Genomic DNA, 27,919 nt, shown 5'->3' with positions numbered 1-27,919 from the left:
ATCGGACCAATCATAGAATTGCGTAATATAATTTTTTAGGAGAATCTAACTAATTATATAATTGACGATCCAAAGCTACAATTCTGAAACTCTCTCCCTTTTCTGTGTTCTGCGCGGCACTTTACCACCAGCGATTGCTCAAAACTTGGGTTCAATCTGGCTCGAAAATGGCGATATCTGTACAGAACAGTCTCTGGGACAGTGTTACAGAGCAAACCAAGGTAGCTCAACAAAAGGGAGTTGATCCTCTGCTTTGGGCTATTCAGTTATCTTCAAATTTGAACTCGGCGGGAGTGGCTTTGCCGTCGGTTGAGCTCGCGAACGTGCTGGTTTCGCACATTTGTTGGGAGCATAATGAGCCTGTTTCATGGAAGTTCCTTGAGAAGGCGTTGGTGTTGAATATTGTTCCCCCAATTCTCGTTCTTGCCTTGCTCACTACCAGGTCCGGTGTCGTTTGTTTTTCTCTGAACTCCTTTGTGCATGTGTTCATGGAATTTTGATGTCTGAGTGTTTTTTTTTACATTAAACTCGTGTTCTGTGGATATTCGTTAGTGAGATGGGCTGGATGGGTCTAAATCTTGATTGGTATTAATTATGATGAGTATGGACTACTATGGAGCTTTGTTGATAGAATTTGTTTCACTGTAATCTTCTTTTTCACTAAGCTCGTGCTTTCACGATCCACTGTGGGCATGTGCTGATTACTAACGACCTGAATTACATAGGTGATCGTGTGTATTATTTGTTCAATTGAACTTCTGAAGTTATGAACTGAATTGGAATTCGCTAGTCATTGATTTATTAGTTTTTGTCTATACTTTATTAAGAGGCAGCGGTTGGGTTTTTATGTAACCTTAAGCACAACTATGCAGTAGTATAGCACATTTGCGTTAAAGAATAGTTTTGGTTTGCCACAATTGACTTAAATAGGCTCCTCTGCCAGTATTTGGATGAATTCCTGCCGAATATTGGATCTGTTTAATGTATCTGATGCATATGCATTTGAGTCGCAGATTGGAATTTTTTGTGTAAACAATTCGTCGATTTACCTGTTTTAGCTGTAGAATTTGCTGGTTGATTTGCAAGCCATTGCGAACGTCAATTACTAATTATATCTGAGTTAATTATGTCGATCTTTCATTTGTCAATAAGAAGCTGTGGTGAAAATTGTTGTTGCTTCTATCTATAGGGTCATTTCAAGAAGACAATTCCAACCAGCTGCATATAGGCTCTATCTGGAACTCATTCGGCGACATGCTTTTAAATTGAAATGTCATATCCATGGACTCAAATACAAAGAGTGAGTTTTATGCTGATAGGATAATGGAGTTGAAACCTGTTACTTCAATTTTTCTGCTGTTTTTTTCTCCTTTATGTTGAACAAGGGACTTGATCTATTTGTGAAACTGGGAACTGCCCCATTTTTCTTGCAAAATCACGTTCAATCTCAAACTTGATGTTTGAAAGATAAGTTGATATCGTACTCGAGGTTGTTAAGAGCCTGTTAAGAGTGTTTTTTATTTTGACCAGTTTCAACTACTAAGCTGGAAGATTAGTGAATTATGGAACTACGAGTCCACCAATCAAGGTTTACTGAGATAATATTTTCCTTGTCGATACCATGACTTGGGTATTTGAAGATTAATCTTCTCTATACAGCATTTGAGAGAATGGATGGCTTTTGATTGTAGTTTTGTTTCTTAGTGTCATGTATACATCTGTAATAATCAACCTCTCTTTTATACAGGGTCATGGCATCTGTTGATGCTGTTCTTCGTCTCTCTGAGATATTTAATTTGCCAGCAAATGATCCTGGGACCCTTGTGGTTGAGTTTATATTTTCAATTGTCTGGCACTTGCTTGATGCCACACTTGTTGATGAAGGGTTACTAGAACTTATTGTGGAAGAGAAATCCAAATGGCCAACTAAACCTCAAGAAATGGAAATAGATGGTCATAATGGTTATGATGATAAATGGACAGAACAACGTGAGAGATTGCGGAATGTAAATGTTGAACTGGCAATTGAAATAATTGGGAAGTTTCTTCAAGAAGCAGTTACCTCAAGGATCCTTCACTTGGCTTGCAGGAATATGTAAGTACATTGATCTCTCTACTTGAATCTCTAATTTTTCTTTGTGAGATTGAAGTAGAGCAATATGAATAAACTTAATAAGGAATTGTCAACTTAACTAACCATTATTTTGCTATTTATATAATCCAACTTACATTTAGTCATAAACTACTTTGACTTCAGAAACGATCATTACCAATTAAATGGTTTGTCATCTTTTTTATCATTGTTTTCTTCAACCTTCTTTTTACAAATTTGCAGGCCTTCACATTGGGCAGATCTTATTCAGCGACTCCAGTTGCTTGGAGAAAATTCTTCAGTATTAAGAAACTCAAAAACTCTTAACTCAGAGATTTTTCTGCACTTCACTTCTGATAATTGCATGGTTTTCTCTCAAGAATGCAAACAAAATTCACAGCAGAAGTTCCATCCAATTAGGGCTTTTGGATCTCCAGCAGCTTCTGCTAGTTTGTGTCATAGAACTCGTTATTCTGCACTTTGGCTTCCACTTGATTTAGTTCTAGAAGATGCAATGGATGGATATCAAGTAGAAGCAACAAGTGCTATTGAAAAAATTACAAGTACAACTAATTTTTATCCCTAGTTTTTCTAAATTTTCTACTTATGTCAAGAATCCTATCAACATGTTCAAGAAATGTATACATGAAAATGAACTTCATGTTCTATTTCTTACAGGTTTGATAAAAACCCTCAAGGCAATAAATGGAACCAGTTGGCATGATACCTTTTTAGGCCTTTGGATAGCAGCTCTTCGTCTTGTTCAAAGGGTTAGAATTCTTTTGGCCTGAATAGATTATCTACCATATATTAAAGAAGTACTCTTCTGATGAAATGACGTGTCTATTTCTATTGTAGTTTCCTAGAAATCATGTACTCAATATAAATATCTGTTATCTTATCTGTGTTATATGTAGATCCCAAGTCAATATGAATCTTCTATCAGTAAAGTTGTCTCATCCGTTTGATTTAACATTCTCGTCCATAAATCTAACATGCAACTTAGATCTTTCGTGAAACAAACATATTTAGGGTGATCAAGTAATATGAACCAAAGGCATATAAATCATACGTGTGTGTGTGTGTGTGTGTTTTTTTTTTTTTTTTTTTTGCTGCTTGCTTGTTTTTCCTCAAACATTGTTGCAGAATATATTCATTTAATGTTCTCTTTTGATGTTTAAATTAGTATACATGATTAATAAAATTCAGTTAACACTGGTCTGATTTTCATAATTGCAAAATGTTGAAAAAGGAAAGGGATCCCATTGAGGGGCCTGTGCCTGGCATAGACACTCGTCTATGCCTTCTATTGTGTATCACAGTCCTTGTGATTGCTGATCTGATTGAGGAGGAGGAAAGTACGACAGTTGATGAAACAGAGTATGGTGCTTCTAATCATTGGAAAGAAAAGAAGGCTCCTGGAATGTGTCGCAATGAATTAATTTCTAGCCTACAGATGTTGGGGGAATATCAGAGCTTACTGACTCCTCCTCAGGCTGTTATTTCTGCGTGCAATCAGGCGGCTGCGAAAGCAATGATGTTTGTATCTGGAATCAGTGTTAGCAGTGCATATTTTGAAAGCATCAATATGAAAGACATGCCAGCCAGCTCTAGTGAGTATTATCTTTTCTCTATAAGAATCAACTATAATAATTATGGAATCCACTGGCACATGATACCAAAACCAATATAGAAAAAATACTGGTGGTCTTGGACTCCTATACATGATAGATGATGTCTGCCCTCACGATTTGAAAGTACCCCCCACAACTGTTAGCTATGATTCTATGAATGTGCACTTGAACCTCACATGATAAGATGTTTTGGCTTGGAGAAGAAATGATATTGGGTGCATCAGATTATTTTAATGGTTGAAAGAGTTCATGTTTGGTATCCTAGTATGATAGGAGAAAGGTTTCAGATGTTAATGGTTTAGATGTTCTGTTGAAGTACACAAGCAAATTGCAAGGTTAGAGACTGCAAGGCAATATAAACATATATGACACTTATATTCTTCAGAATGCATTGTTTAGTCCTGATTTCCTAGAATGGTGTAGTTCACTTTTGTTTTCCTAAGCACATTTTACTCATGTGAATTATTATTTAACCATAATTTTATATTTTTGTTGATTTCCATTCTTTTTTGTGAGTGTCGCACATTATTAGATTCTTTTGATGCCTCTTTCTTTCGAAAGAGTATATACTTTCTCGGTATATGAGTATTTTAGTTCTGAAGAAAAGCTAGCGGTCTGGGGCTGTCTGTCACTCTTTAACATAATTTTATTTTATGCTCTTAGCGGCTGGAAACATGCGTCATTTGATAGTTGAGGCTTGTATTTCTAGAAACCTCCTGGATACATCTGCATATTTCTGGCGAGGCTATGTGAGCGGATGCATTAACCAAATACCTCAAAGTATACCACCTCAACCACCTGGTTGGTCCACTTTCATGAAGGGGGCTCCACTTAATCATTTAATGATTAATGCCTTAACTTCAACTCCTGCTTCAAGGTATACTTGCTTGAACGAAACTAATTTTTACCTTTTCTGGCTTTTAACTTCTCTGTTGGAAGTCTGGAACATCATATCAGAAAACATGTAATGCCATCAGGTTTTTTGTTCAAAGTTTGTGCTGGTTTCCTTGTTGTGAAGGAAACCATTAAATGATTCTATTATTTACTTAAAAAATTTATATGGTGGAGATTATCCTACAAATTTTACAAATAAGATACTCACATGCCAAAAAAGATTACGAAAGTGAAAAAGAAAGTAACCTCCAACTGGCTTGAATTAAAAAGGAGAGTCATAACAAATATTTTTAAAACGTGCTTTCTACCTAGAACTAGAAGGCTAGCCAACAAATCCTTCTCTAAAGTTGTTCCTGGACTCTCCTTAAAAGAAATCTGTGGTTCCTCCAAATTCAAAGCACCCACGCCATAGCTTGATAGCATCAATCCTCGGTATTTTAATTTGCATGGACCTTGAGGCCAAGACCCGAATGTTGTAGGAGTCAGGAATATTGGACGTAGGATTTCGTCAAGTAATCTTATGGGAAGAATGTGTCAAATATTGATTTGATCAAATATGGATGGCTTTCAGATTAGCTCTTTTCTTGTTTACGTATGGCCTGTTCTTTAGTTCTTTTTTTTTCCTTCATGAAGTCAGGTATATCAGATGCTCTTTTTTTGTAAATTTACCAAAAGGTCTGAATTTTAAGCTCATGGGTTTGATGGAAGCTTAGCAGAACTGGAGAAAATATTTGAGATAGCAGTAAAAGGATCAGATGAAGAGAAGATATCTGCTGCAACCATTCTTTGTGGGGCCTCCTTGATCCGAGGTTGGAATATACAGGTGATGTAGAAAGTGATTACTACATAAATTAAAAGTTTCTTTCTTGGTTTCCTCACATATTTTTCTAAAGGTCACTTTTTTTCATCCCCCCTATTTTGACCAGACAACTTTGTTGATGGGTATTATGATTTACTTCCATGCAGGAACATACCGTACATTTTATTACTAGATTACTTTCTCCTCCAGTTCCCACAGATTACTCTGGATGTGAAAGTCATTTGATAGGCTATGCTCCAATGCTGAATGTGCTCATTGTTGGAATAGCATCTGTTGATTGTGTTCAGATTTTTTCTCTACATGGTTTGGTATGTTCTTCATTGCTAGCCCGATATTAATATTAAGACACTATTCTGTTACTGATTTAATTAAAAGTAGAACCATTTTCTTTGAGGTACTTATATCTGGGAAAAAAGAGGTTTTTCTTTCTTCAACTATTTTCCATTATCAAATTATCATTTTTCTTAATGAGAAATGATTTTATTAATATAAACAAGTAGACAAGTAAACCAAAGAGACTACGTTTTACATAAAGGCCCTTCGACTAGCCTATATAGAAGAAAGAAAGTTGCTAGAAAAGAGATCTGTTCTTAGACACGAAGAAGAAGAAACAAACAAAATGACATCCCAAATCTGATTGTAGGTCTTCTCATCATCAATGAAAGTTCTTTTATCACGTGCAAACCATACTACCCAGAACATTGACCTGGAACTATTTCCTGGAGTTGAAAGTGTGACCACATAACAGTTGCACCACATAATCCTTAGGAATTTTATGGATAGGAAAATTGAGACTGAAGATGTCCATAAGTTGGTTGCTAGTATAAACTACCATCAGGCTGAATAAGAAAATGTGACATCTTTTGAGTTCTTGCAAAGAGAACACCGCTTTGGATTAATGAAAGAACTCTGGATTTCTCTTCTGAATATTTTCATGAATATCTAAGTTTTCACTCATAACTTAGAAGTAAAGACAGTAGGTAAAAAATGACCTAGCTCCTTCAGGCTATTTCTATATGAGGAACACCAATTTGGAGATACACATGGGATAATTCTTTTTCCGAACTTTATCTGCTGTATTTAAGCTTTCAAGTGCCTGTGGCCAGACAGAAAATTTATTCTTCTTAAGGAGCTTTCTATTCCAGATGGCCACAATAACCTCCTCCATTGAAGTTAAAACCTCGGTCAACTTCTGGTATAGAGACATGCAAGAAAAACCCAGACAAAAAAAAAAAAAAAAAAAGTCCACGTCCCAGAAGATCTCTGGTTTTTCTGGTGAAAATTCCCTAGAGAGGTCCACTACAAGAGCCATTCCTCGATCTCAAATCCATAAGATTTCTCCGTGGGATAATCCAGATGACTGCTACCTCATACCAACCAGTACTCACTGAGCCACTTTTAATAATGACTGGGCAGTTGAGGCAATATACTGATCTCCTCACATGCTAATCTTCTCCCCACCCCCTGCCTTAAAAATTGCAAAACCAGGGAGATAGATAAAATAAGTCTAATGGCACAAGTCACTGGCCAGTGACTGATTAAAATTGGGGATTATACTAAATCTGATCGAAGTTTTCATCTTAGTTGATTTGAATGGTTATTCGATTGGTTAAAAGTTTTGACCTGGAGATGTCAAATTCAAGTTAAAGAAACTAAATAGAATAACGAACGCACTATTCAACCCTGTTACAAATGTAAAATATAAAATAATCAATATTTTTCTCTAAAATGCAGTATTTTGCGTTTTAAATTTTCTTTTCGAAATGAGAACCCAGCATCCACTTATCAATTTCATCATGATTTCATTGATATCTATCTAGGTTCCACACCTTGCATGTTCGCTGATGCCAATCTGTGAGGTTTTCGGATCATGTGTGCCAAAGCTCAATTGGACCTTAACAACAGGGGAAGAAATCTCTGCTCATGCCGTGTTTTCAAATGCATTTACTCTCCTCTTAAAGCTTTGGAGGTTTAACCATCCTCCTCTAGACCATGGAGTGGGTGATGCACCGACAGTTGGATCTCAACTTACTCCAGAATATCTACTATTAGTGAGAAATTCCCATCTAGTATCTGGAAATGTCCACAAAGATCGCAATAAAATGAGACTTTCAGCTGTAGCAAGTTCCTCATCCTCCCAGCCAATATTCGTAGACTCATTTCCCAAATTGAAAGTTTGGTATCGGCAGCATCAAGCATGTATTGCGTCGACCCTCTCTGGTCATGTTCATGGCAACCCTGTTCATCAAACTGTTGATGGACTTCTTAACATGATGTTCAGAAGAATTAATGGAGGAAATCAGCCTTTAACTTCAGTCACTTCTGGAAGCAGTAGTTCTTCTGGGCCTGGAAATGAAGATTCTTCTTTAAGACCTAAATTACCTGCCTGGGATATAATGGAGGCTGTTCCTTTTGTGCTTGATGCTGCACTAATAGCCTGTGCTCATGGAAAGCTTTCTCCCCGTGAGTTGGCTACAGGTCAGTATGAACACTGGTTGGATAAGTTTTGCAATTTTTGCATGTCTTTTTCGTGAACAAGCTCATGCCATCGTTTATATTTCTATTATTATCCTATAAAGGGTGATTTTTAGCTGTAAAATTACGGTTTTGTGCAATCACACCAGAAGCCTAAGATGCTACGTGAAACGTTTTGTTGAAACTTGTCTGAAATTAAAGTTTATCTGTTTATCCAATTTTGAATAGAACGACGATTTTTCTCAAATCATTAATTTCTTTTCATGTAATTATCATTCCAGGACTTAAAGATCTAGCCGATTTTCTGCCAGCATCGTTAGCAACCATAGTGAGCTACTTTTCTGCAGAAGTAACTCGGGGGTTATGGAAACCCGTTTTTATGAATGGATCAGACTGGCCAAGCCCTGCAGCGAATCTTTCTAATGTTGAGGAACAGATCAAGAGAATCCTAGCTGCTACTGGCGTTGATGTCCCTAGCTTGGCTGCAGGTATGATCATTGTTATCACTGCAAACTTCTAAATGACAATCTTCAAGTTTGATTATGGATTTCTGAATTACTTAGAAAGTAGACCAAAAGCCAACGACAATAAATTTACCAGAAGCTGGTTATGATACTTCTTTATCTGTGCTTTTTGTGTAGGGGGAAGCTCTCCAGCTACACTTCCTCTGCCCTTAGCTGCCTTTGTAAGCCTTACCATAACTTACAAAATCGACAGAGCATCCGAACGTTTCCTCAATTTGGCCGGCCCTGCCTTAGAGTCTCTCGCAGCTGGTTGCCCATGGCCATGCATGCCAATTGTTGCTTCCCTGTGGACTCAAAAAGCGAAACGTTGGAGCGATTTCCTGGTCTTTTCAGCATCTCGTACGGTTTTCCTCCAGAACTGTGATGCTGTGGTTCAGCTGCTCAAAAGCTGCTTCACTGCCACCCTTGGCCTGACTGCCAATCCTATCTCAATTAATGGGGGTGTTGGGGCCCTCCTTGGCCATGGATTTGGATCTCATTTCTGTGGTGGGATTTCTCCTGTTGCTCCAGGTATTCTCTTTTTACGTGTGTATCGATCAATTAGAGATATCGCACTATTGGTTGAAGAGATTCTCTCTCTTATGATGGATTCTGTAAGAGAAATAGCTTCCAATGGTGTTCGAAAAGAGAGATTGAGGACAACCAATAATGGAAAAAGATATGGACAGGTTTCACTGTCTTCAGCAATGACTCAAGTAAAGCTTGCAGCCTCCCTCGGAGCTTCGCTAGTATGGCTATCGGGCGGTTTAGTACTAGTTCAATCTGTGATCAAGGAAACATTGCCTTCTTGGTTCATTTCAGTTCACAGGTCTGAGCAAGAGGAAGGTTCAGAGGGGATGGCTTCCATGCTAGGGGGATATGCATTAGCTTACTTTGCAGTGCTATGTGGGGCTTTTGCTTGGGGTACCGACTCTTCATCGTCTGCGTCAAAGCGACGTCCCAAAATCCTTGGTGTCCACATGGAGTTTCTTGCAAGTGCCCTTGATGGAAAGATATCACTTGGTTGTGATTGGGCTACATGGCGGGCCTATGTGACCGGGTTCGTGAGCCTAATGGTCGGTTGCACGCCGAGTTGGGTTCTAGATGTAGATGTAGAAGTGTTGAAACGATTGAGTAATGGACTCAGGCAATGGAACGAGGAGGAGCTTGCTCTTGCATTGCTTGGACTCGGTGGGGCCGGTACCATAGGTGCAGCTGCTGAACTGATCATCAAAAGTGAGGCGTAATTTTATTTAGCCATTTTTTGTATTCTTTTAGATCGGTTTCTAGATTAGATAGTTTGTATAAGCAATAGTCCTGTAACAGTCAGCTGTTAGTTCTTGAAGTATAGGGTTGTGATTTGGTTGCAAAGCCTCATCAAAGAGAATTTTGTAATAAGTATTTTCCATTTTGTACCAAAACTAACAAATGTAAATTGGTCCATTGCCCCCACACTACATTTTGAAGATAAATACCAAGAAATCAGGGTTACAAACAAATGCTTCATAAACTTAAAGAATTAATTGACAAAAGTTATCATGTTGCCCCCGTCCTCCGATAAATCAAGTATGGAATTTTGTTGACGGTTTCGTTTGGAAATCTTGTTTACCAACTCTTTATACAACACTGCACCCAGGTGACCTTATCATCCTTTGGCCTTGCATTGCTCTCCTTACCAAGGATGCATCCTCCCACATCCCTGCATCGGCATATAAGTTCGATAGGAGGACTCTACCTGCCCCGTGAGACGGTTCCAATCTAGCTAAGCTTTCTGCAGCACGTTCGCCTATTTCGACTTCCCCATGTGTTCTACATGCTGCCAATAATGTGCCCCATATCACAACATCTGCCTTCATTGGCATGGTTCTTATTCTCTCCTCGGCTTCCCTTAATCGCCCCGCCCTGCCTAAGAGATCCACCAGACATCCATAATGCTTAATGTTTGGTTCTATGCCATACACACTCTTCATGCTCCAGAAATATTTCTCTCCAAGCTCGACTAAACCAGCGTGGCAACAAGCGCCAAGGACCCCGAGGAATGTGATTGAATTGAGCATGATACTGCGTCTTTGCAAGTTGGAGAATATTCCAAGAGACGAATTTGCATGTCCATGCATCGCCAATCCGCATATGATGGCATTCCATGGTGACACTGTAGAGGCCTTGTCTCTGATCTGATAAAACAGATCTAAGGCAGTGCTGATACTTCCGCATTTAGCATACATGTCAATAATCGCAGCACTCAAATTATCATTAAGATAGATGCCCTTGCTGCAAATATATTCATGCGCCCATCTTCCCTCTGCCAGTTTGCCTAAAGCTGCGATTGTAGAGAAAACGCTTACCATGGTGATCTCGTTTGGCTCGACCCCGCTGACCACCATTTCATGGAAGAGCTCTAAAGCCATATCAGGCAACTCATTCTGCGCATAGCCCGAGATCATGGTGCTCCATGAAAAGACATCTTTTTCAGGCATCACATCAAATATTTGCCTCGCCCGCTCGATCAGTCCATTCTTTGTGAACCCCACAATAAGGGCATTTGAAGACGTGAGATGATTCTTATCACTCACCTGGTACTGCAAATAAGCAAGATCAATCCTTCCACAAGCTGCATAGAAACTAATGACAGTTGCTTGTATGAAATCAAAACAGTCAAAACCAGTTTTTACAATCACTGAATGGAATTGCCTGCCCTCATTAACTGACATTGACTGCCCACAAGCAGAAAGCAAATCAACAATCATCACTTCATTGGGCTCAAGATCACTTTTTCTCATTTCAGAATACATAAAAAAAGCTTCCCTCAACTGTTTCACTTGCACATACCCATCAATAATTGTAGCCCATGAAATTAAATCTCTTTCTGGAATTCTCTCGAAAAACTCTCTTGCTTCATCCACAAGGCCAGATTTTACATATCCTTTTAACATCACATTCCAAGAAACAGTGTTACGCTCTGGCATTTCACTGAACAATCTCCTAGCTTCTTCTAAACTTGAACAAACACAATACATATGCAACAAATTTGTCGAAATAAGAACAAGACCAGTGAAATTTAACTTCATTACCAGAGCATGGAGCATCCTGCAATTCCAAATCCCACCAATATGAGAACAAGCTGACATAACACTTGCCATTGTCACTTCATTAGGGGCCACACCCGAAGATCTCATATCCTTAAAAATCTCAATTGCTTCACTCCAACAAGCATTCTGAGCCAAACCCAAAATCATGGTGGTATAAGATACGCAGCCTCTTTCCGGCATTATGTCGAACAGTTGGCGGGCGTTGTCCAATTGGCGAAATTTTATATACCCAGAAATCATAATGTTACAAGATACAGGATCCAGATTCGAACATGAATCACACAGCAACCTGCCGTCGGAAAGACGTCCGCATTTAGCATACATATTGATCAAACTATTTCGGATGAAAGTATTGGAATTAAACCCAGTTTTGAGGACGATGACGTGGATTTGTTGCCCTTGAAAAATAGCAGCACTGGACGCGCAGAACTTCAGGGCTGAGACCAGCGAGAGCTCGTAATCCAAGCAGGTTCCTGAAGGTCTGCCATTGAAGCATGAGGGGAGATTCTGGAGAGGCCCTGGAGTGGATGCGGTTGTGGAGAGGGTGGAGACCCATTTGAGATAAAGCGGAGAAAATGAAAGAGCAGTCGTAATATGTCGAGGGAACAATTTGGGTATCTGGGAAAGGAGCATCAGACGAAACCACCATCTGATTATCACTCGAACAACTGTTTGGATTCCGATCACCGCGAAATATATATATACGGTTGAAGGGTTCAATACCACGCCCAGCAGGCGTGCTCATGGCTCGGTTCGATTTAGGACCGAACCAAAACCGAATCGACTTAATTCAGAACCGATCCGAGCCGGCGGTTCTATTGGATCTGTTCTGTTTGGTGGTTGGGAGCCAGGCGGTTTGGTGATCCGAGCAGCCAAACTAAAGCAAACACAATCACACGATGGTGCCAGCTAAGTTGGGGAATTTGCATAGTGGCACACGAATGCAGTCGTGTACTAAACCAAATAAAAGTTTCTTCATTTCCAGGTCATGCGAGATGGCTTTACCATATCACAAAGAGACGCACGGTGTCCAGCCTCGCCTCATGCGGAGAGATGACTAGATGGACGGTTCGGTTTTCTTCTATAATGGTTCGGTTGGTCAGAATAAGTTCGGTTTAAGAACCCCAAACCAAACCAGTCGACCAGTGAAAAAAAAAGCAAACCGGGCCGCATTTATGTCAAACCGACCAATTGATTTCAGTTCAGCTCGGTTCTGTTGGTTTCAACTTGAACGGCAGATGTTAAACTTGAAATAGTTTACATATTTTGACATCTTGTAAATCTAATCTTTGAGAAAATTTAAGACTTCAAATTATATAATTTATTCAATGCTCAATTCTAATCCTTAAAACTTGAACTAGTTTTCACTTGCATTATAAATTTAAGAACTCAACAGTACTCTCATCCATAATTTCAAGAAGCTGCTACTAGAACCAGTGGATTTAGCACAAAATAGATTCAATGGAATAAAATACAAGAAAGAAGAACAAACCCTTAAGATGAAAGAGACATAAACATGATTGTCTATTGTTTTATTTGCAGTAAGTTTGGTATATATTTCCATTTCCAGGCTAATGCAGGGATGGGGGAAGCCTGTTTCTGAGTCTGACAATGAATATCTATTCACTGTGTTACAGTATTCTTATAAAAGGAAGCTCTAGTCATTCATATGTTTCAGAAAGAGAATCTAAAAATAAGTAAAATGATGGGAGGAGAAAGTAAGATATAAATGGAAGGTCGGTCTTCTCAGTATGAAGTTGCCATAAGACCATCAGCGATGGTCGCCTCCCCCGTTAAGAGCCAGCGTAGCCAGAGCCCTGCATAAAATGGCAGAATTGAAGATTACCATTTGTGATCTAAAATTAACCATAAGAATTTCATAAGCCAAATCACAAGGTAAGAAAGATGTATATTTGGAAAATGAAACCAGTGAGAACTTATTTTCCAACGCTAATGAAATTACAGCTTCCCCAATTCATCAGAAATCGGAATCCAAAACCTTTCTAAGGGCTGGTTGTTAAGACACACCACACAGTTTGACAATACTACTACTTTCAAGGACTAAAATATTCGATCATTTCTTCTCCATTGCCCGTTTACTTTCAAGGCTTGGTCCTTCATCTTTAAGGAGCTTGGTTTTTCTACTTGTCTCCCTAAGAGGGTAGATGACTGGATGCTGGAAGCTTTGCGGGGTATGAGGCTAAGGGTAAAGCCAAAGCTTTATAGTGTTGTGCAGTGAAGGCTGTGTTATGGTCAACGTGGAAGGAGCAAAACTGGAGAGTTTTTTAGGACAACTACAGTTCAGAGTATTCTTTGGTGGATAGTATTCGTTACTTGGCTTCTTGGTGGTGTACTAAATACAGAGCCTTTTGTAATCATGGTCCCTCTATGATTATTATTTATTAATAATTGGAATGCCTTGTAGCTCGTTTTTTGTGGGAGGGGTTGTCTCTACCCATTGCCCTTAGGTTGTCTCCTTTTGTGCAGTTTATACATCCATTTAGGTTTCAAGTATATTGAATTCATCCCTATAAATATATAATACACGGTCTTGACAATTAACCAACAAATATGTCAGAAATGTTGAGTGCTTGACTTAAAAAAGAACAAAAGAAATCTCTAGTATTTGCTTTATGAAACCAAGAACATGTTTGAAATTTTGAGTGCTTTGACTTAGACAAGAAATTTCTAAGGGTTCAGATTTAATATAGCTCAATGTGAGCTCAGTACAAAAGCTGCGATGAGAGGAGACTGATGCTATAATCGATGCCCAATGGATATGTTTGTTCACAGTAATTGACAGTAGCGTGCCAGGAACCAGGATCCATTGATAGTTCAGTCCTATTCGGACAAAACTAAAATAGGATGGAGGCCATATCACTTGCAAAGTATCCAACACACAGCTCTATAATCAGATTACCACTAATTAGGTTGCCAGGATAGAAAGGCTACATGCATATATATACTATGACAGTCATCAAAGTTTCTGAGGCAATACATGACAGGACTTTATTATGCATTTTCATATAAAAAAGTCAACCAAGAATTAATACTATATTTTTCCAATTGAAAAATCTCTAATGGGTCCCGAGAGATAACTCATGTTCAACAAGTGCATGGTGACCAATGAATAGGGTTTATTTGTTTTGTGCAAGGGGTCTAATATTTTGTAACATAGACACAAAATAAATTCATCATTTGTATGGTTTTTGCAGAAACAAAATATAGCTATAGCATCATAGTGCAGGTCAAATAATAACCCAAAACAAGTTCCTACTTCCTAATAATGTGACTGGCTTTTGGAAGTCCTAGCGAGATGGAAATTTAAAGGCAAGGCTAAGGTTTTGTTGAACTGTGCAGCTGGAGCTATTCTTTGGCTGAATTGAAAGGAGAGAACCAATGGGTTTTTGGAGAAAAGAGGGCTCCACCATTATATTTTTTTAACAGCTCACCTCTTCATGGTGATGTTATCACAACAATTTTTTATAATTATAGACTCCATGATTTTTCATGAGTAGTCATTTCTAGGACGTTCTCTTGTTTTTTCTTTTGTTTATGATCATGTTTCAGTTTCTCATGAAAATAAGAAATCAAACTTATGTAAGAGATGAAGATATAAAACACCATATAGCAATGCAAGGGTTCAATTAAAACAATTAGATAATCTCATACATGACAGTAAATAAAAAATTCGGATAAAGTTAGCAATATTAAGTAAAGTAAGCATCAATTGGAGTTGAAGAACACAATGTATACATAAAATTTAGTTACTTAGTAGCTAGGAGAACAGAACATCAGTACTTCAACCTAGCCCATAATTGCTCACCAGAAACAAATTACTTGTGATATGCTAATCGAGCCCCTGAAACTTGCTTGCATAGCTTCCCACTGAAAAATAAATTAACTAACTTGAAGGGTGGACCCAAGAGCAAGGAGAACTTACATCATTTGAAATGGGTTAAAAAAAAAAGAAAACATCTTCAGTTTTAGATCAAAACATGAAACGGGGTGCTACCTCCATAAAAATAAATGAGGATAAAGCAGGAAGTGGAAAAATGAGAAGGAAAAAGGAAGCTCACATGCTGGAGCTCCATGATTAGTTTCTTTTGATGAAAACTCTTAATCTTAATAGATATAAAACCTATCCAAACAAATTTTGATCATAAACGAACAATTGCACAAGGAAGAAGAAGCTACAAAGTGGACATAAATTCTACAAGTAGTCCCGCGTCTAATCTAACACACACAGCAAATTTCATCATCATATAAAAAGGGACATGTACAATATATTTTGATTTATCAATCCCTCTAAGATATAGTCTTCCTCATCCATAATCCCAACCCATAAAATTGTTCATAAGACCATTTAATAACCACAATATTAGACAGTCTTCCCATCACCCCATGAAAAGGTTAGAGGTTCAAATCCTCACTCCCACGAAAAGGTTAGAGGTTCGAATCCTCACTCCTACACATTAGCAGATTCTAAGGTCCGTCAGAAGTTTCATGGAAGCTACAAAGGTCTTAAACGAGTGTTATCTAAATTCAGATACAACCCATTCTTTTTATCCTTTCTGTAAGTCTTAAACAAGTTTTTATTGAGGAGGTAGAGATCGCAATAATTTCTGCAGTACCCAGTTCCAGAATCAGAGACAGAGAGCCAAAGAGTTCAAGCCTCAAAATGATCAGAGCAAAAACGGATCCCAAAAACGAATCAATGACACATATCGAATAAAAAGATTGAACTCACTTCTTATGCCGCCGTCCGCGCTTAGTCCCCCAGCCTTCAAGCTTGGCGATGGGGCAGCCGCAGCGCGCCCGGAAAAGCAAAACAGCTCGGCCATTGGGCGGCGCCATCTTCCTGAGCTCCGACCTCAAGCACTCATAATCCGGGTTGGCCTCACTCCCTCCCTTCCACGGCAATTTATCAATCTCCTTAGACCCACTCTTGACGCACTCCTCCGTTTGCAATTGCAGATCAAACTCCATAGCCTTTTTCAACCCTTTACATCCAGGCTTCGCGCATTTCCTCGATCTAGCGCCGCAACAAATCTCAAACACACCAATAGTCACACAGAAAAACAACAAGAACCCAACAATAAAGGGAAAGGGAAATTGAGGAAGCTGGGGGGCGGAATGAGAGAAGAGAAGAGAGAGAGAGTTGAAAATGTAGGAGAAGTAGGAGGTTACAAGAAAGGTACCGGAGAAGAGAACGAGTATGAGAATGAGAAGGTCAAGGGTGGCGGAAGGGGAGTGTTTACAGAGAAGGGAATTGCTAGGGCTAGGGTTTGCAGAAGTCTTGGATTTGGAAATCGAGGAGGATGAGGCGAGAATTGAGGTCGGAGGCATGGCGGCGGCGGTGGTCGGAACCAGAAGATTGCGCATGATATGGAGAGCAGAGGCAATTTGGAAAAATGGCGTTACAGTTAGGGCAAAAATTGGGGATCTACCGGAGGAAGAAGAAGGAGGCGGGCGGCGCAGGTTAGCGAGGTGGTGGTGACGGACCGGAGGAGGAACGGACACGCGCCACGGAGGAGAGTGGCTCAGAATGCTGGCGGACAATATATTATTTATATCTATGCTTGTTCTTCTTCTACTTTCCTTTTCGTTTTCGTTTTCCCAATTTTTTTAAATTTTTATTTTTATTTTTCTTTCCGGTCATGTTGATGAAATAAAGTGGAATTAAGTTACCGACGGTTGAGTTTACGAACGTTCACGTGATATCAAATTAATTAACAATTCCAAAATGCTGACTGTATATATAAATAATTATCATTATATATATTTTTTATTACAATATATAATACGAGAGATATGTGTCAATTCAATTACCAGCTACACTTTGATTAGATATAATTATTTACTTATTTTGAGTCCCAAGAGGAGATTGAGAGCTTCAACTTTTAACCGAGTTTTCAATATTCAAAATGTCGATGTCTCAATTTCATAAAAATATTAATGAAAATATTGATGAATAGTTGATGTCGATAGATATTTAAAATAAAAAATATTGATAGAAATGTCACTAGATATTTATTGATTTTTTATTATTCTTTTTTTTTATAATTAAAAGTCGGAGGCACCCACACTTGTCTCAAGATTCAGGCTCGAGAAATATCAAAGATTTTTTGTATTAAGTTCACTAAAATGTCCGAACTTAAGACCTCTAAGTCAATATGGATCTCAAGCTCTTTCCAACGTACTGTCCCTTGAAGATTATTGACCGATATTTAATACCCTGATCTTACAATTGAGTTAGGTTGGTATGATATTTTATTTTCATTCCTTGAGAAACAATTGAGTCTCAATTTAACATAGGGAGCTTTTAAAAAATTATAGTAAAATTAACATTTTTCTTTTTTTCCGAAAATCTCATCTTTTAGTCTGATATTTGTCTTTAGCAAGTTGAGCCAAATTAACATGATTTGAGTTCTATTTTTAATTTGTCATGTTACACATTCATAATCAAATAATTCAGAGACCATTTAAAATAATTTTCAAATTCTTTTCAGGTTCTAATTGTGAAGATGAACTAATATAATTTCTTATGAAGGTTCAAAAGTTTTTTTTTCCGACGTTCTTTACATTATTTTTATTAGTTTTTAGTACATTTTATTTTGTAAACATTACGTAAAATTCCACCATCTTGTCCCAACGAATAAAAGAACTTCTGCGTACAAGAAAGATAATGTAAAACTAATCCAACTCAATTGTTAAAAAAAAGTTACAAATTCTTCAAATTAAACAAAAAAGATAAGATATCAACACGATAAGTTAAATAATTTATGACAGATAAGCTCAACCAAAAAAAAAAATCAGATTCATATGACTAACTATTATAACATAATTTACGAACAATAAATATGCAAATCGATCAATTAAGGAATAAATTGAAGATACCTACAGAATACCAAGTTTTCTAATTCAGCAAATTGCAAAGAAAGCTTATCCAATTAGATATTATAAAATAATAATTGATTTGATATGGAACCTGCAAAGCAAGACTCTTGTTTTTATTGATGCCAAAAACTATTGAAAAAAGCAGAATATGTGCTGAAAAAATGACACAAAAAAGCAAGCAAAATGTGAAGCAATTAAAAGATGCCCAAAAGTTCACAACAGAAATTAAATTACAAACAAAAACTAAATACAATCTATGTAGGCAGGCCAATGTCATTCAACTCCAGGATATTTCTTCAGTCTACAATACAACACCCATTTTATATACTTTTTTTTTCCTAAGAGACCTGGTAGACGACTTACCGATGTTTTTTTTCTTTCCCTGTTCCTAGTGATTTAAGTTATATAATTATGTACTAGAATGATAAATATACGCTCGGAATGAAATGACAGACCTAAAAGAACTCGCGATCTGTGAGAAGCAGAGGGGCGATGAGTGACCAAATATATAGAGCAGCAGTGACCCACTCCGTGCAGATACGTACCCAAACCGATGTCCAGCCAACGTCTATGAGGTCCGTGCTACCATTCAGGCTAGTCCAGCCTGAAAGTAGCATGGCTGAGTACATGCTTGCAAGAGCAAATATGAGGTGGAAGAATGTATAGGAGTAACTGACAGGTTGCCCCTCTCCCTCTGCCTCATTCTTTTTGTTCTTTCCGTCCTCCAAGTCTTCAGCTTCGAGAAGAGGTTTACTCCCACCTGGCCAAACAATGAGAAAATAAAAGCCAATAATGTAGCACTGAAACAATTTTTCCCCATAGTTGCAGATTTTTATATTATTTTCCTTTAATCCACAGAGAAGCGAGGCTGGAAAAGTAAATAATTTGCTCAAATATTTGATGTTACAAAAGAAAAATACTTGCCTACACACCAGTTAATAAGGGTTCTTACTATCTTTCTATGGGGCATATTTTTATTCACTCAAAAAATTTAGTGAGATCCACACAATATAAATAATTTAATAAAAATAGCCCCATCAAAAAGTCAAGAAGATCTCCTACTAACCGGTGTGTAGGCAAGTATTTTTTCTTACTAAAATATCCTTGAAATAATACATGCAAGTTCCTTCCTTACATTGCACAATTTGTAATTAAACTAGTTAGAAATGGAGATATTATGCAAGTTTAGGTACCTGCTCTTGGTGAAGATGGCGGCGAGAGAAACGTTGTTGAAGATCCAGCACGAACAGCAGAATAAATAACAGAGAGAACGGTAGTGAGCATCCCAAGGACAAGGGTACTAACGGAGACAGCTTTAGATTTTGTATGAAGACCATTGCACACGTAGTCACGAGGTTCACTAGAGAGACCAGTATAGCACAAATATGCACAGTAAACTGATATCACAGAAGCAGGTAACAGGCTCCCATTTACCTGTTTAAAATAACCAGTCACGATAATCAGGTTTAAAGATAGCTCTCTCTCTTTTTCTTTCTTTCTTTAAAAAAAAAAAAAGAAGAAAAAAAAAAATTCAGTCTCATCTCATGAAGGCAGGCATGGAGAAAGAATACATGGGCAATGCAATCTCGATTAAAATAACAGAGAATCTAGCATTTCCCAGAGCATAACTTTTTGTTTAATATTCTTCTTGTTTCTGCAACAAAGAATAGAGCATAAAAAGAGTTCCTCGAGTGGATACAACTTAACTTGCTATTTCATGCCAACCATTTATACTATGGGAAATGGGCTTTTTTCAAGCATTTCCCCACCTCTGGCAATTGCCATCTTTTGTTTCAACTATCTCAGCCTAATCATAAATGGTGCATAAACTTCTTGAGTTTCCACAGGAAGAGGGGTTACAGAACTCCAATTCAACGACATAGCTAGAATGCTCAGAATGCAGAATAGGACAAGAATGGATATAAGATAAGAGATAAAATGACAAAGTTATGTAAAGCACACACTATAAACAATAACAACATAAATTTATTCTCACCGCTGGGAACAAAGCAATTACTGCAAATACAAATGCAAGAACCATAGTCATGCTTAGGAAGAAGACATTGAGGCCACAGTCATGGCCTGAAGGATTGAACCAAATAAACAGAAGTCCTGAGATCGTGAATGCTGCAAGGTAGCATCCAATTGATACCACAAGAAGAGCAATATACCTATCCATATCAATTTATTAGTCAGCAACAAACAATATTTGGAGCAAAAATGGTATCGTTTTGGAGAGCAAGTAAAAACTTTAACTGACCATTTCTGATCATCCTTCTCAACCCAGGAATCATTCCAGGAGTGTGTAAAATCAAGTAAGATAATCACTTGAACCAATAAAAACAATCCAGCTCCAAATATGGATGTAACTCCTGCAAGTACGAGAAGTTTACACAAAATAAACCAAACTATAAATAAATTGTCCTTTTTAGATGTGTAAAATCCATAACAACAAGCAGAGAAGGCCATCACCATCATTATCGCCAAGTATATGTAATATAACTTTAATTGATCTTGTTCATAAACTTCATTCTATCACATCTATAGAGACAAAAAATCATAACTGGATTATTAAAAAATTCCTCCGGAATTATTGAGAATAATAACTTTGAGAAGACAAACAATGGAAAATAATTTAAAGTTGCCTAAAAACTAGGCAAAATATATGTTTTAGTCCCTAATGAGTGTTTTTTCAATTCAATCCTTAATGTTCGAGTGTTTTTTTAATTTAGTCTCTATTGTTTAAAAAATTACAATTTAATACCTTACGTTTTAAAAATTTTAAATTGTACCATTTTTATTGGTAATGTTAAAATTGATCGATGATAATCTTACATGGCATAATATTTAGTGAATTGGCCTAAATTTAGTGGAGGAATTAGACCACTCAAGAGATGAAAGTTTCTTATTCCTCCTCAAAAATTTTAAGAGGTTAGAAGAAATTTTGACTTTTCCAAACCTTAGATGGGCTAATTACTCATCTAAATTTATGCCCCATGCCATATAACTACGTTATCAGTTCATTTTAACATTTACCTACAGAAATGGTATGTTTAAAAACTGTTGAAACATAATGGACTAAATTTAAAATTTTTAAATAATAGGGACTAAAACAAATATTTAGCCTAAAACCTAAACTAGCCAAAGTACAAAGAAGAAGTCATTATTGCCAACATGATAATTTGAATTCTTTTGTAAGAGCCATATTAATTTGAACTGTTTATTCTTAATGGTGGAAAGCTGGTCAATTCCTAGATAACTATTGATTGTCTTTGAAGAGAAATTCACCTAGGTTGAGGAACTGTTGCACATAGCTCCATTTTTGTGTTTTAATTGGTCTACGCTTGTGGAAGATTTTTGTAACTGTAGTTATCTTATAATAATGTCAATATAATCCCAGTCCCCCCCCTCCCCCCCCCCCCCCCCCCCCCCCCCCCCCCCCCAAAGAAAAAAAAAAATAGTCCACACACAGAGGTTATAACTCACCATAAACTGAGAAGATAGCATTTGGAAGGAAAAACATGAGGATGACGAGCAAAATCCAGATCAGCATCTTAACCATCCATCCTCCATGATGCCATGAATCACGCCTATCATTTTGGTCTTTTACACCGATCATTATAAGGGACAATATAGCAAAAAACAAGAAATTTCCTAAGCTCACTCGAAGAACTGCCTGTGTTTGAAACCATTCCTTTGGGTGTGGCTCAGTTTTTATCCCTGTTAGCAGACGAGAAAACATTTATAAAAGAAAAATAAAAAATTAAAATGAAGCACTCCTCATTTTTGTTACCAAGCCGGTGACATTTCCATCGTATGATAAACGACTAAATTAGCCAGTGACCTTGTTAACTTAAGGATCACAATGCCAGAACCAGAAAGCCCCATTTCATTAACTTAATAATCTCAAATAAGGCTTAAAAGCAATCAATAATTTTACACCCCGCTCATATTTTACTTGCAAGTAGCAATTGAAGACATAAGCAATCGACAAATCCCCTGATGCTTTTTGTTAGATTTTACTATTACATTCTGTATGTAGAATATTCATTTTGTTAGTTAATTGCAATTTAACTTCTAGATACTATGGGATTTTACAAAATAAATATAAATTATAAACTAGCTCTAGAGAGTTAAAAGAAAACAATAGTAAAAATAACCTCCTATTTGGATAAATTTTGGAAGCGATAGTATTTAGTCCAAGACTTGAGAACAAAATCTCAATAATATCATCCTATTAGAACCAATTAGGATGCCTTTTTATTTGTTAATTACTTTTACAATAGGCGTGACATTTGCCTAACTTGAAAAACGTCTTTACATTTTTCTCTGAAAGAACTTGAGAGACGACTTAACCAAAAGTTTTAGTCAGCTTACATCTCAAACTAAAGAAATCCCTGATATGATATGTTCATTGATCACCCGCCGCAATGGACAAACAAAAACTAGCTTCAGATGCAACAAAAAAAACAATAATAATAATACTAATTCTGAATTCAAGTACCGTATGCGCCCGAGTCAATTCACCGTTCCTCGGACAATTATAATGAGGTCTCTGTCGACGCAACGAGTAACCACATACTACCAAAATTAATACACCAAAACGATGTAACTCTCAATCGACGAGCAAACTGTAACCGATTAAAGTACGGAACTAACATAACAGACCGAAAACAACCACGAGTCAAGCTCGCGAATCAGCGAAACCTCAATCCATCGCTCCAACAAAAACGACCACTCAGGAATACCGAATGTATGAACACATGATTGAATCAGAAAAAACGACGGAGAAATTCAAGCAAGTGAGAAAACTCACATGGCATCTTCTCCATCAAAGGAGCTCCAACTTCTCTGAGAATCCATGAAACGACCAAGGAGACGCCGAAAAGGCCACAGTAAGCAAGCCTAGCGGAGCGTCTGGAGATGCCGGAGGCGACGGAGGAGCAGAGTCCGCACGTCAAAGATGAACAGCAAGATAGCAAGCAGGACATTGCTTAGCTCTGGACCTCGAGAATTTCTGGATGATTCTTTTTCTTTGTTGTGTTGCAGAGAAGCCTGTTCTCAGTTTTTGCGAGTAGCAACGAAATGAAGATCTGATTTTGATAGAATTTTTTTCTTTCGAAATTTTGCGCGGGTAAATGGGCTGGGCCTTGGGATGTGGGCCGATGCGTGCAAACGGGAATATACGGGCCGAGCTCTTCATTGGCCCAAAAGGATAGTGGGCCTCTATTGTACTATAATTTTGCTATTTCAAAAATAAATTAAGGAATATCTAATAATTAGATGGTAAGATCATTGTAATTGAAATTTTAGTTTTTATTTTTAAATTTTTGGCTAATTTAAAATGTGCATGAAAAAAAAGATAACAAACGTATCAAGTAAATTGTGAGAAAACAAACATAATTTCGAAAAACATAAAACTAAGAATAAAAGCATTATCAAATGAGAACTTTGTGGAACCGGTCATAACATGGTTGAATGATTTCTTCTTTTTTTTTTTTGAAAAATAATAAATATGGTTGATAGGAATTGACTCAAATAATTATATATATACATCTTATCTATGGGTCTTAATTAGGTATTAATTAAAGTTAAAATCTCCGCCCCTCATTTATAATGAAATATTTTTTTTAAAAAAATCTACACAAATTTTTCCTTGCCACCGCTAGAGGGAGAAATAATTTAGGCTAGGGATAATGTGTAATACACAGTAAAATTGTGTCCCACAAGTTAAAATCTTGTTCTTTTTTTCATACCCTAATAATAATCCGTTCCACCTCACTCAACAACATATCTTCAATAGCATCTCCAAGCTAAGCTTTTCAAATAATTTGATCACTACAAAGATTTTTGATTTGATTTGATAACAACTTTGTTTATTGTTGACGGTAAATTTTGGAGACGTCTACATATGTGTCCTCAAGAAGCTTGTGTTGTTGAAGGGAAAATGAACCTGCAACCAGAAAACTCGACGCCGGTATGGTGTCCCACCTAATATCATTCTACGATCAAGTCAGTAATCGAAGCAATAAGAAAATAGGGGTAGGACACCTTAAAGTTTTAGTGGCAGGTTTTTCACTTACTTGGCAGTGAATGAGTCCTTCCCTTTTAAAGGCGCGAACCACCGACCAGGAAGGACGGTGGTTAAAAGTGCAGGGGTACGTCTCGGGCTGTACAATACTCTGGAAGAAGGGGGCGGACGTTTCCGACAATCAATGAGTGGCGCCTCCACCTGTTGGTTTGTCCCCCTACAGTCGGTTTGTCCTCCACCTAACATTTCCTACAATCGCAGGTTGCAGGCTGCAGTTCTCGACGTCCTACCCGTACAGCCCTAGGAATGACACACTCGTAATACGCACGTGCAACATAGGTTGCTAACCGTCTGTGGTCCTGCACTTTGATGTCATCCCTAGCGCTCGACACGTATCCTACTCGGATCTCTCCCTCAATATTTATATTATTTCGTGCTAATTAAAAAAACATATTTAAAATCTTAATCGAAGATGCAGGATCAAGAACACCGACGTGACGTGGAGGGCATGGGAGTGTTAACACGAGCACGAGAGAGAAATTGAAATATGTGTATGATATATATTTTATGGAATGGTTGAGAATTGTGAGATTGTGGTGTTTCAGTTAGTCACATCCCTGAGCTGTGTGTTTTTCACAACTTTGGCTTTCGATTATAAATATATATATAATATGTCCTTAGTTGGTCAAGTCTTTATGAAACATACCCTCCAACTACTTTCTTTTCATTATTAGACCAAACCAGATGAGACTTTGAACTTTTTGAAGAGAGAGAACTATTTTTTTCTTCCATCATTTGGTTGAAATCTTTGGTAACAGTTTCCCTTCTATACTACATGGTGTGCCAAATCAAATATGACAATTTTATTGTGTCTAGTGAATCAAGTTAGGGGTGAACAGTATTAGTTGGGTCAACTTAGAGGGATTTTTTGGACCAACTCGAAAATACTTGAAGAAGTTTCCAGTCAAAATCAAACTCAACTACCCTTATATTTTCAGGTCGTATATTGAATTGGATCGTCTAGTTGTTAAAAATATGAATTTTCTATCTACTAACTAGCTGATATGGAGAGGGAAACAAGAGAAGTGAGTGAAAAGGAGACAAGCGGAGTGAGCGAAAGGGAGAAACGAGCTGAGACAAGGAGGCGGTTCGAGTTGAACCATTCAAAAAATCCTCCAAACTCTACGAACCGGACCAAATTTTCGATTCAATTTATTTAAATAAAAAGAAAATCAACTCAACCTAAATTGAAAATTTTCTAAACCCAATTTAATTCTTACGGTTTGGGTTGTTGGGTGACTGAATTTTTCGAGATCCAGATCCAAACTACGAATATGATATATTAGAGATACAACATGTTTGGTAAATTTGGATTTTTATTCTTGTATCTCTCCCAAAAGTAATAACTTCTAAAATATCTTTGTATCTAATTAACATTTTTATTAACCCATATCTAATCTTCATCTAGAAATAATATGAAAACTTTTCTAACTTGAAGGAAAAAAGTGGGTCCAAAATGTTTTAGGGAGGAGAATATTTAATAAAGTAGATAGATCCATGATATATGTAAGGTCTTATCCAAAGTTATTATCACCCCACATTGTGTATATTTTGGTATTTTGGAACTCTTTAATTTATTTATGTCAATTTTTCTATTTTACTTACTAAAATTTAAAAATACCAATTTTAAGTCTATTGATTTTAATTTGTCCCGAAAAATGTCATTTCCAAATTTCCAAGTGATCGTAAAAAGTATATGATGTAAGAATATACCTATGCTATACCAAGAAATAACACAGGCGGTTTAATAAGAAATTAAATCAAAATTAAAGGGCTAAAAGTTGATTAAAAGTTTAGCTGGATCAAAACAATGAAAATACGAAATAAACTATAATAATGAAACATGTACGATAAATTTATTTATTGATTTCAAGTCAAATGCGCATAGATTACAACTATATAAGAAATTTCATCTCTCAATTAATATTTTTACATTTTACAAAATTACACGTAGGAAACATAGATTACATAAACTCAAATTTCGGTGACTTGTTGGCTTAATCATTGTTTGGATCACACCGTCACTTTTGTCTGCAAATAATAGAAGATCAGAGAACCCCCTACTACCATCGCCAAACTCAAATAGTCCACAACGGGTCACCCAATATTTTTGGTTTGTACATCAAAATCAATAATAATCTTATCTTTAAAAAAAAACAAACAAAATAAAAAACTCACTCGAAACAGCAGTCCAAGATAAACCATCAAAAAGAAGAAAAATCCTGATAACTACATGATATAAATCCGATATAATTTTAAAGAGTAAAATTGTCAGCTACATTACGGTAATGTCTGTCTTGTAAGTTTTTTGAAAAAGAAAAGATATTTGTGAAGGGAAATTATTAAAATGCATGCATATATTATATAGGATGGGAAAAGGGGCAGCAGGAGAGAGCGCGCGTGGGCCCATGGCTGGGTCTTGTCAGCGGGAACCATCGACCGGCAGCGACGGTGGGCACGGCCCTGGTGGGTCACCCTGCATGTGCACCCAAGCTCAATTTTTTTTTTTTTTTTTTACCTTTTTAGTGATCGAGAGTAATTAGATATTAATGGTGGTTAATTATCACAAGGATGGAAGGGTTTAAATTCATGACGGATGAATTAAGCAAAAATGAAAAAAAAAGGTTAATATTTTAAAAATTTTTTAATAATAAGTAATTGAATGAATTAGAGTGCTCTCGCACCTAATCTAGATTGAGGTCTTTGAGATCCTTAGTCAAACCTCAACGCTCTTAAGGTCGTGCAGAGCCTCCAGCAAATTATCAGGTCTGTTCGGTTTGGTTCAACCTCAATTGAGTGAATAGGGAAGAGAGGCATTTTTCAAATTTGTGGTTTGGATAGGCCCCTAATTCAAAGTACAACAAATTGACGATACTAGATTTAAACCTCCGACCTTAGTGAAATGAGTAAGTCACAATTACCGTTAAATTATACTCAACTCCCCTAACTCTTTTAGCCTTGTTACTCTTAACAACAATAACTGATTGTTCAAGTAAGTTTTGCTGTTAAATTGGCAAAAAACCTATAAAAACTAAATTAAACCCAACTTATAATTTCACCGTTTTGGATGAAAAAAAAATTGAAGGGTCCACCATTTTTGGGGATAAGGAAATGGTGGGGCTGAGGAAAAGTTGGAGATAAACAGATAAGATTTATGGAGTTTTATGTGTGTACTTTGTTAATGGCAGGCAACATTTATCTGAAAATGAGGTCTAAATTTTGTGAATTTAATTAATTCTAGAGAAATAATATGGCCACGTGAACCTTAGCAAAAAGTTAGACCCTACAGCTAAGAACAAGCAGGAGTTCTAAAAAAAAAAAAGTTAAACAGAAAATGGAGAAATTTATATATAAATTATGGAAGTGATTTCAAAAACAACAAAAAAAAAAAGAAAAGGGTTTGTGAAATGGGAAAGAGATT

At 37.0% G+C, this 27,919-nt stretch overlaps 4 protein-coding genes across 6 annotated transcripts; 1 reads left to right on the top strand and 3 right to left on the bottom strand.

Moving 5' to 3' along the window:
• Positions 1-51: 51 nt before the first annotated feature.
• RFR1 (REF4-related 1) lies at positions 52-9,870 on the top strand. Its single transcript, XM_022282628.2, has 12 exons — positions 52-442; positions 1,190-1,300; positions 1,748-2,095; positions 2,336-2,655; positions 2,771-2,862; positions 3,345-3,705; positions 4,390-4,603; positions 5,329-5,443; positions 5,587-5,748; positions 7,261-7,918; positions 8,197-8,403; positions 8,557-9,870. The coding sequence occupies exons 1-12, from the start codon at positions 168-170 to the stop codon at positions 9,663-9,665; spliced, it is 3,972 nt and encodes a 1,323-aa protein (XP_022138320.1). The 5' UTR covers positions 52-167; the 3' UTR covers positions 9,666-9,870.
• MEF18 (mitochondrial editing factor 18) lies at positions 9,798-12,190 on the bottom strand. Of its 2 annotated transcripts, XM_088126550.1 has the most exons (2): positions 11,490-12,190; positions 9,798-10,997 (listed from the first exon to the last, which is right to left on the bottom strand). In XM_088126550.1, exons 1-2 carry the CDS (start codon positions 12,138-12,140, stop codon positions 10,035-10,037), a joined length of 1,614 nt encoding a protein of 537 aa, XP_087982676.1. In that variant the 5' UTR covers positions 12,141-12,190; the 3' UTR covers positions 9,798-10,034. The 2 variants fall into 2 exon arrangements, with proteins under 2 accessions (XP_087982676.1, XP_022138321.1); XM_022282629.2 differs by having other exon boundaries at positions 9,798-12,190.
• Positions 12,191-13,001: 811 nt separating this feature from the next.
• On the bottom strand, positions 13,002-17,118 carry LOC111009538 (uncharacterized protein At5g19025). 2 transcript variants are annotated; one of them, XM_022282631.2, is made up of 3 exons: positions 16,258-17,118; positions 15,334-15,395; positions 13,002-13,324 (listed from the first exon to the last, which is right to left on the bottom strand). In XM_022282631.2, exons 1-2 carry the CDS (start codon positions 16,890-16,892, stop codon positions 15,344-15,346), a joined length of 687 nt encoding a protein of 228 aa, XP_022138323.1. In that variant the 5' UTR covers positions 16,893-17,118; the 3' UTR covers positions 13,002-13,324; positions 15,334-15,343. The 2 variants fall into 2 exon arrangements, with proteins under 2 accessions (XP_022138323.1, XP_022138325.1); XM_022282633.2 differs by lacking the exon at positions 15,334-15,395 and having other exon boundaries at positions 16,258-17,114.
• A 1,464-nt stretch (positions 17,119-18,582) lies between these two features.
• Positions 18,583-23,492, bottom strand: LOC111009537 (Serinc-domain containing serine and sphingolipid biosynthesis protein). The gene is made up of 6 exons (XM_022282630.2): positions 23,224-23,492; positions 21,894-22,127; positions 20,668-20,779; positions 20,404-20,578; positions 19,601-19,841; positions 18,583-19,167 (listed from the first exon to the last, which is right to left on the bottom strand). The coding sequence occupies exons 1-6, from the start codon at positions 23,396-23,398 to the stop codon at positions 18,863-18,865; spliced, it is 1,242 nt and encodes a 413-aa protein (XP_022138322.1). The 5' UTR covers positions 23,399-23,492; the 3' UTR covers positions 18,583-18,862.
• Between the last annotated feature and the right edge of the window lie 4,427 nt (positions 23,493-27,919).

Source organism: Momordica charantia (genome assembly GCF_013281855.1).
Source record: "Momordica charantia cultivar OHB3-1 chromosome 7 unlocalized genomic scaffold, Mcharantia_2.0 BLBB01000007.1, whole genome shotgun sequence".
Classification (NCBI taxonomy): domain Eukaryota; kingdom Viridiplantae; phylum Streptophyta; class Magnoliopsida; order Cucurbitales; family Cucurbitaceae; genus Momordica; species Momordica charantia.
Note: the sequence above shows the minus strand (reverse complement) of the source record. Positions and strands in the feature narration are given on the sequence as shown.

Bases quoted from the DNA above. Each gene is read 5' to 3' on its own strand.
- RFR1 (XM_022282628.2), top strand. From the start codon at position 168: ATGGCGATATCTGTACAGAACAGTCTCTGGGACAGTGTTACAGAGCAA. The intron at 443-1,189 runs GTCCGGTGTCGT...TTCTATCTATAG, and splicing joins CTTGCCTTGCTCACTACCAG to GGTCATTTCAAGAAGACAAT. The intron at 5,444-5,586 runs GTGATGTAGAAA...ACTTCCATGCAG, and splicing joins TCCGAGGTTGGAATATACAG to GAACATACCGTACATTTTAT.
- LOC111009538 (XM_022282631.2), bottom strand. From the start codon at position 16,892: ATGCGCAATCTTCTGGTTCCGACCACCGCCGCCGCCATGCCTCCGACC. The intron at 15,396-16,257 runs GTGAGTTCAATC...TTTATTTTTCAG, and splicing joins CGCGGACGGCGGCATAAGAA to TGGGAAGCTATGCAAGCAAG.
- MEF18 (XM_022282629.2), bottom strand. From the start codon at position 12,140: ATGCTCCTTTCCCAGATACCCAAATTGTTCCCTCGACATATTACGACT.
- LOC111009537 (XM_022282630.2), bottom strand. From the start codon at position 23,398: ATGTCCTGCTTGCTATCTTGCTGTTCATCTTTGACGTGCGGACTCTGC. The intron at 20,579-20,667 runs GTCAGTTAAAGT...TGATATGGATAG, and splicing joins GAGAAGGATGATCAGAAATG to GTATATTGCTCTTCTTGTGG. The intron at 19,168-19,600 runs GTACCTAAACTT...TTGTTTGGCCAG, and splicing joins GCCATCTTCACCAAGAGCAG to GTGGGAGTAAACCTCTTCTC.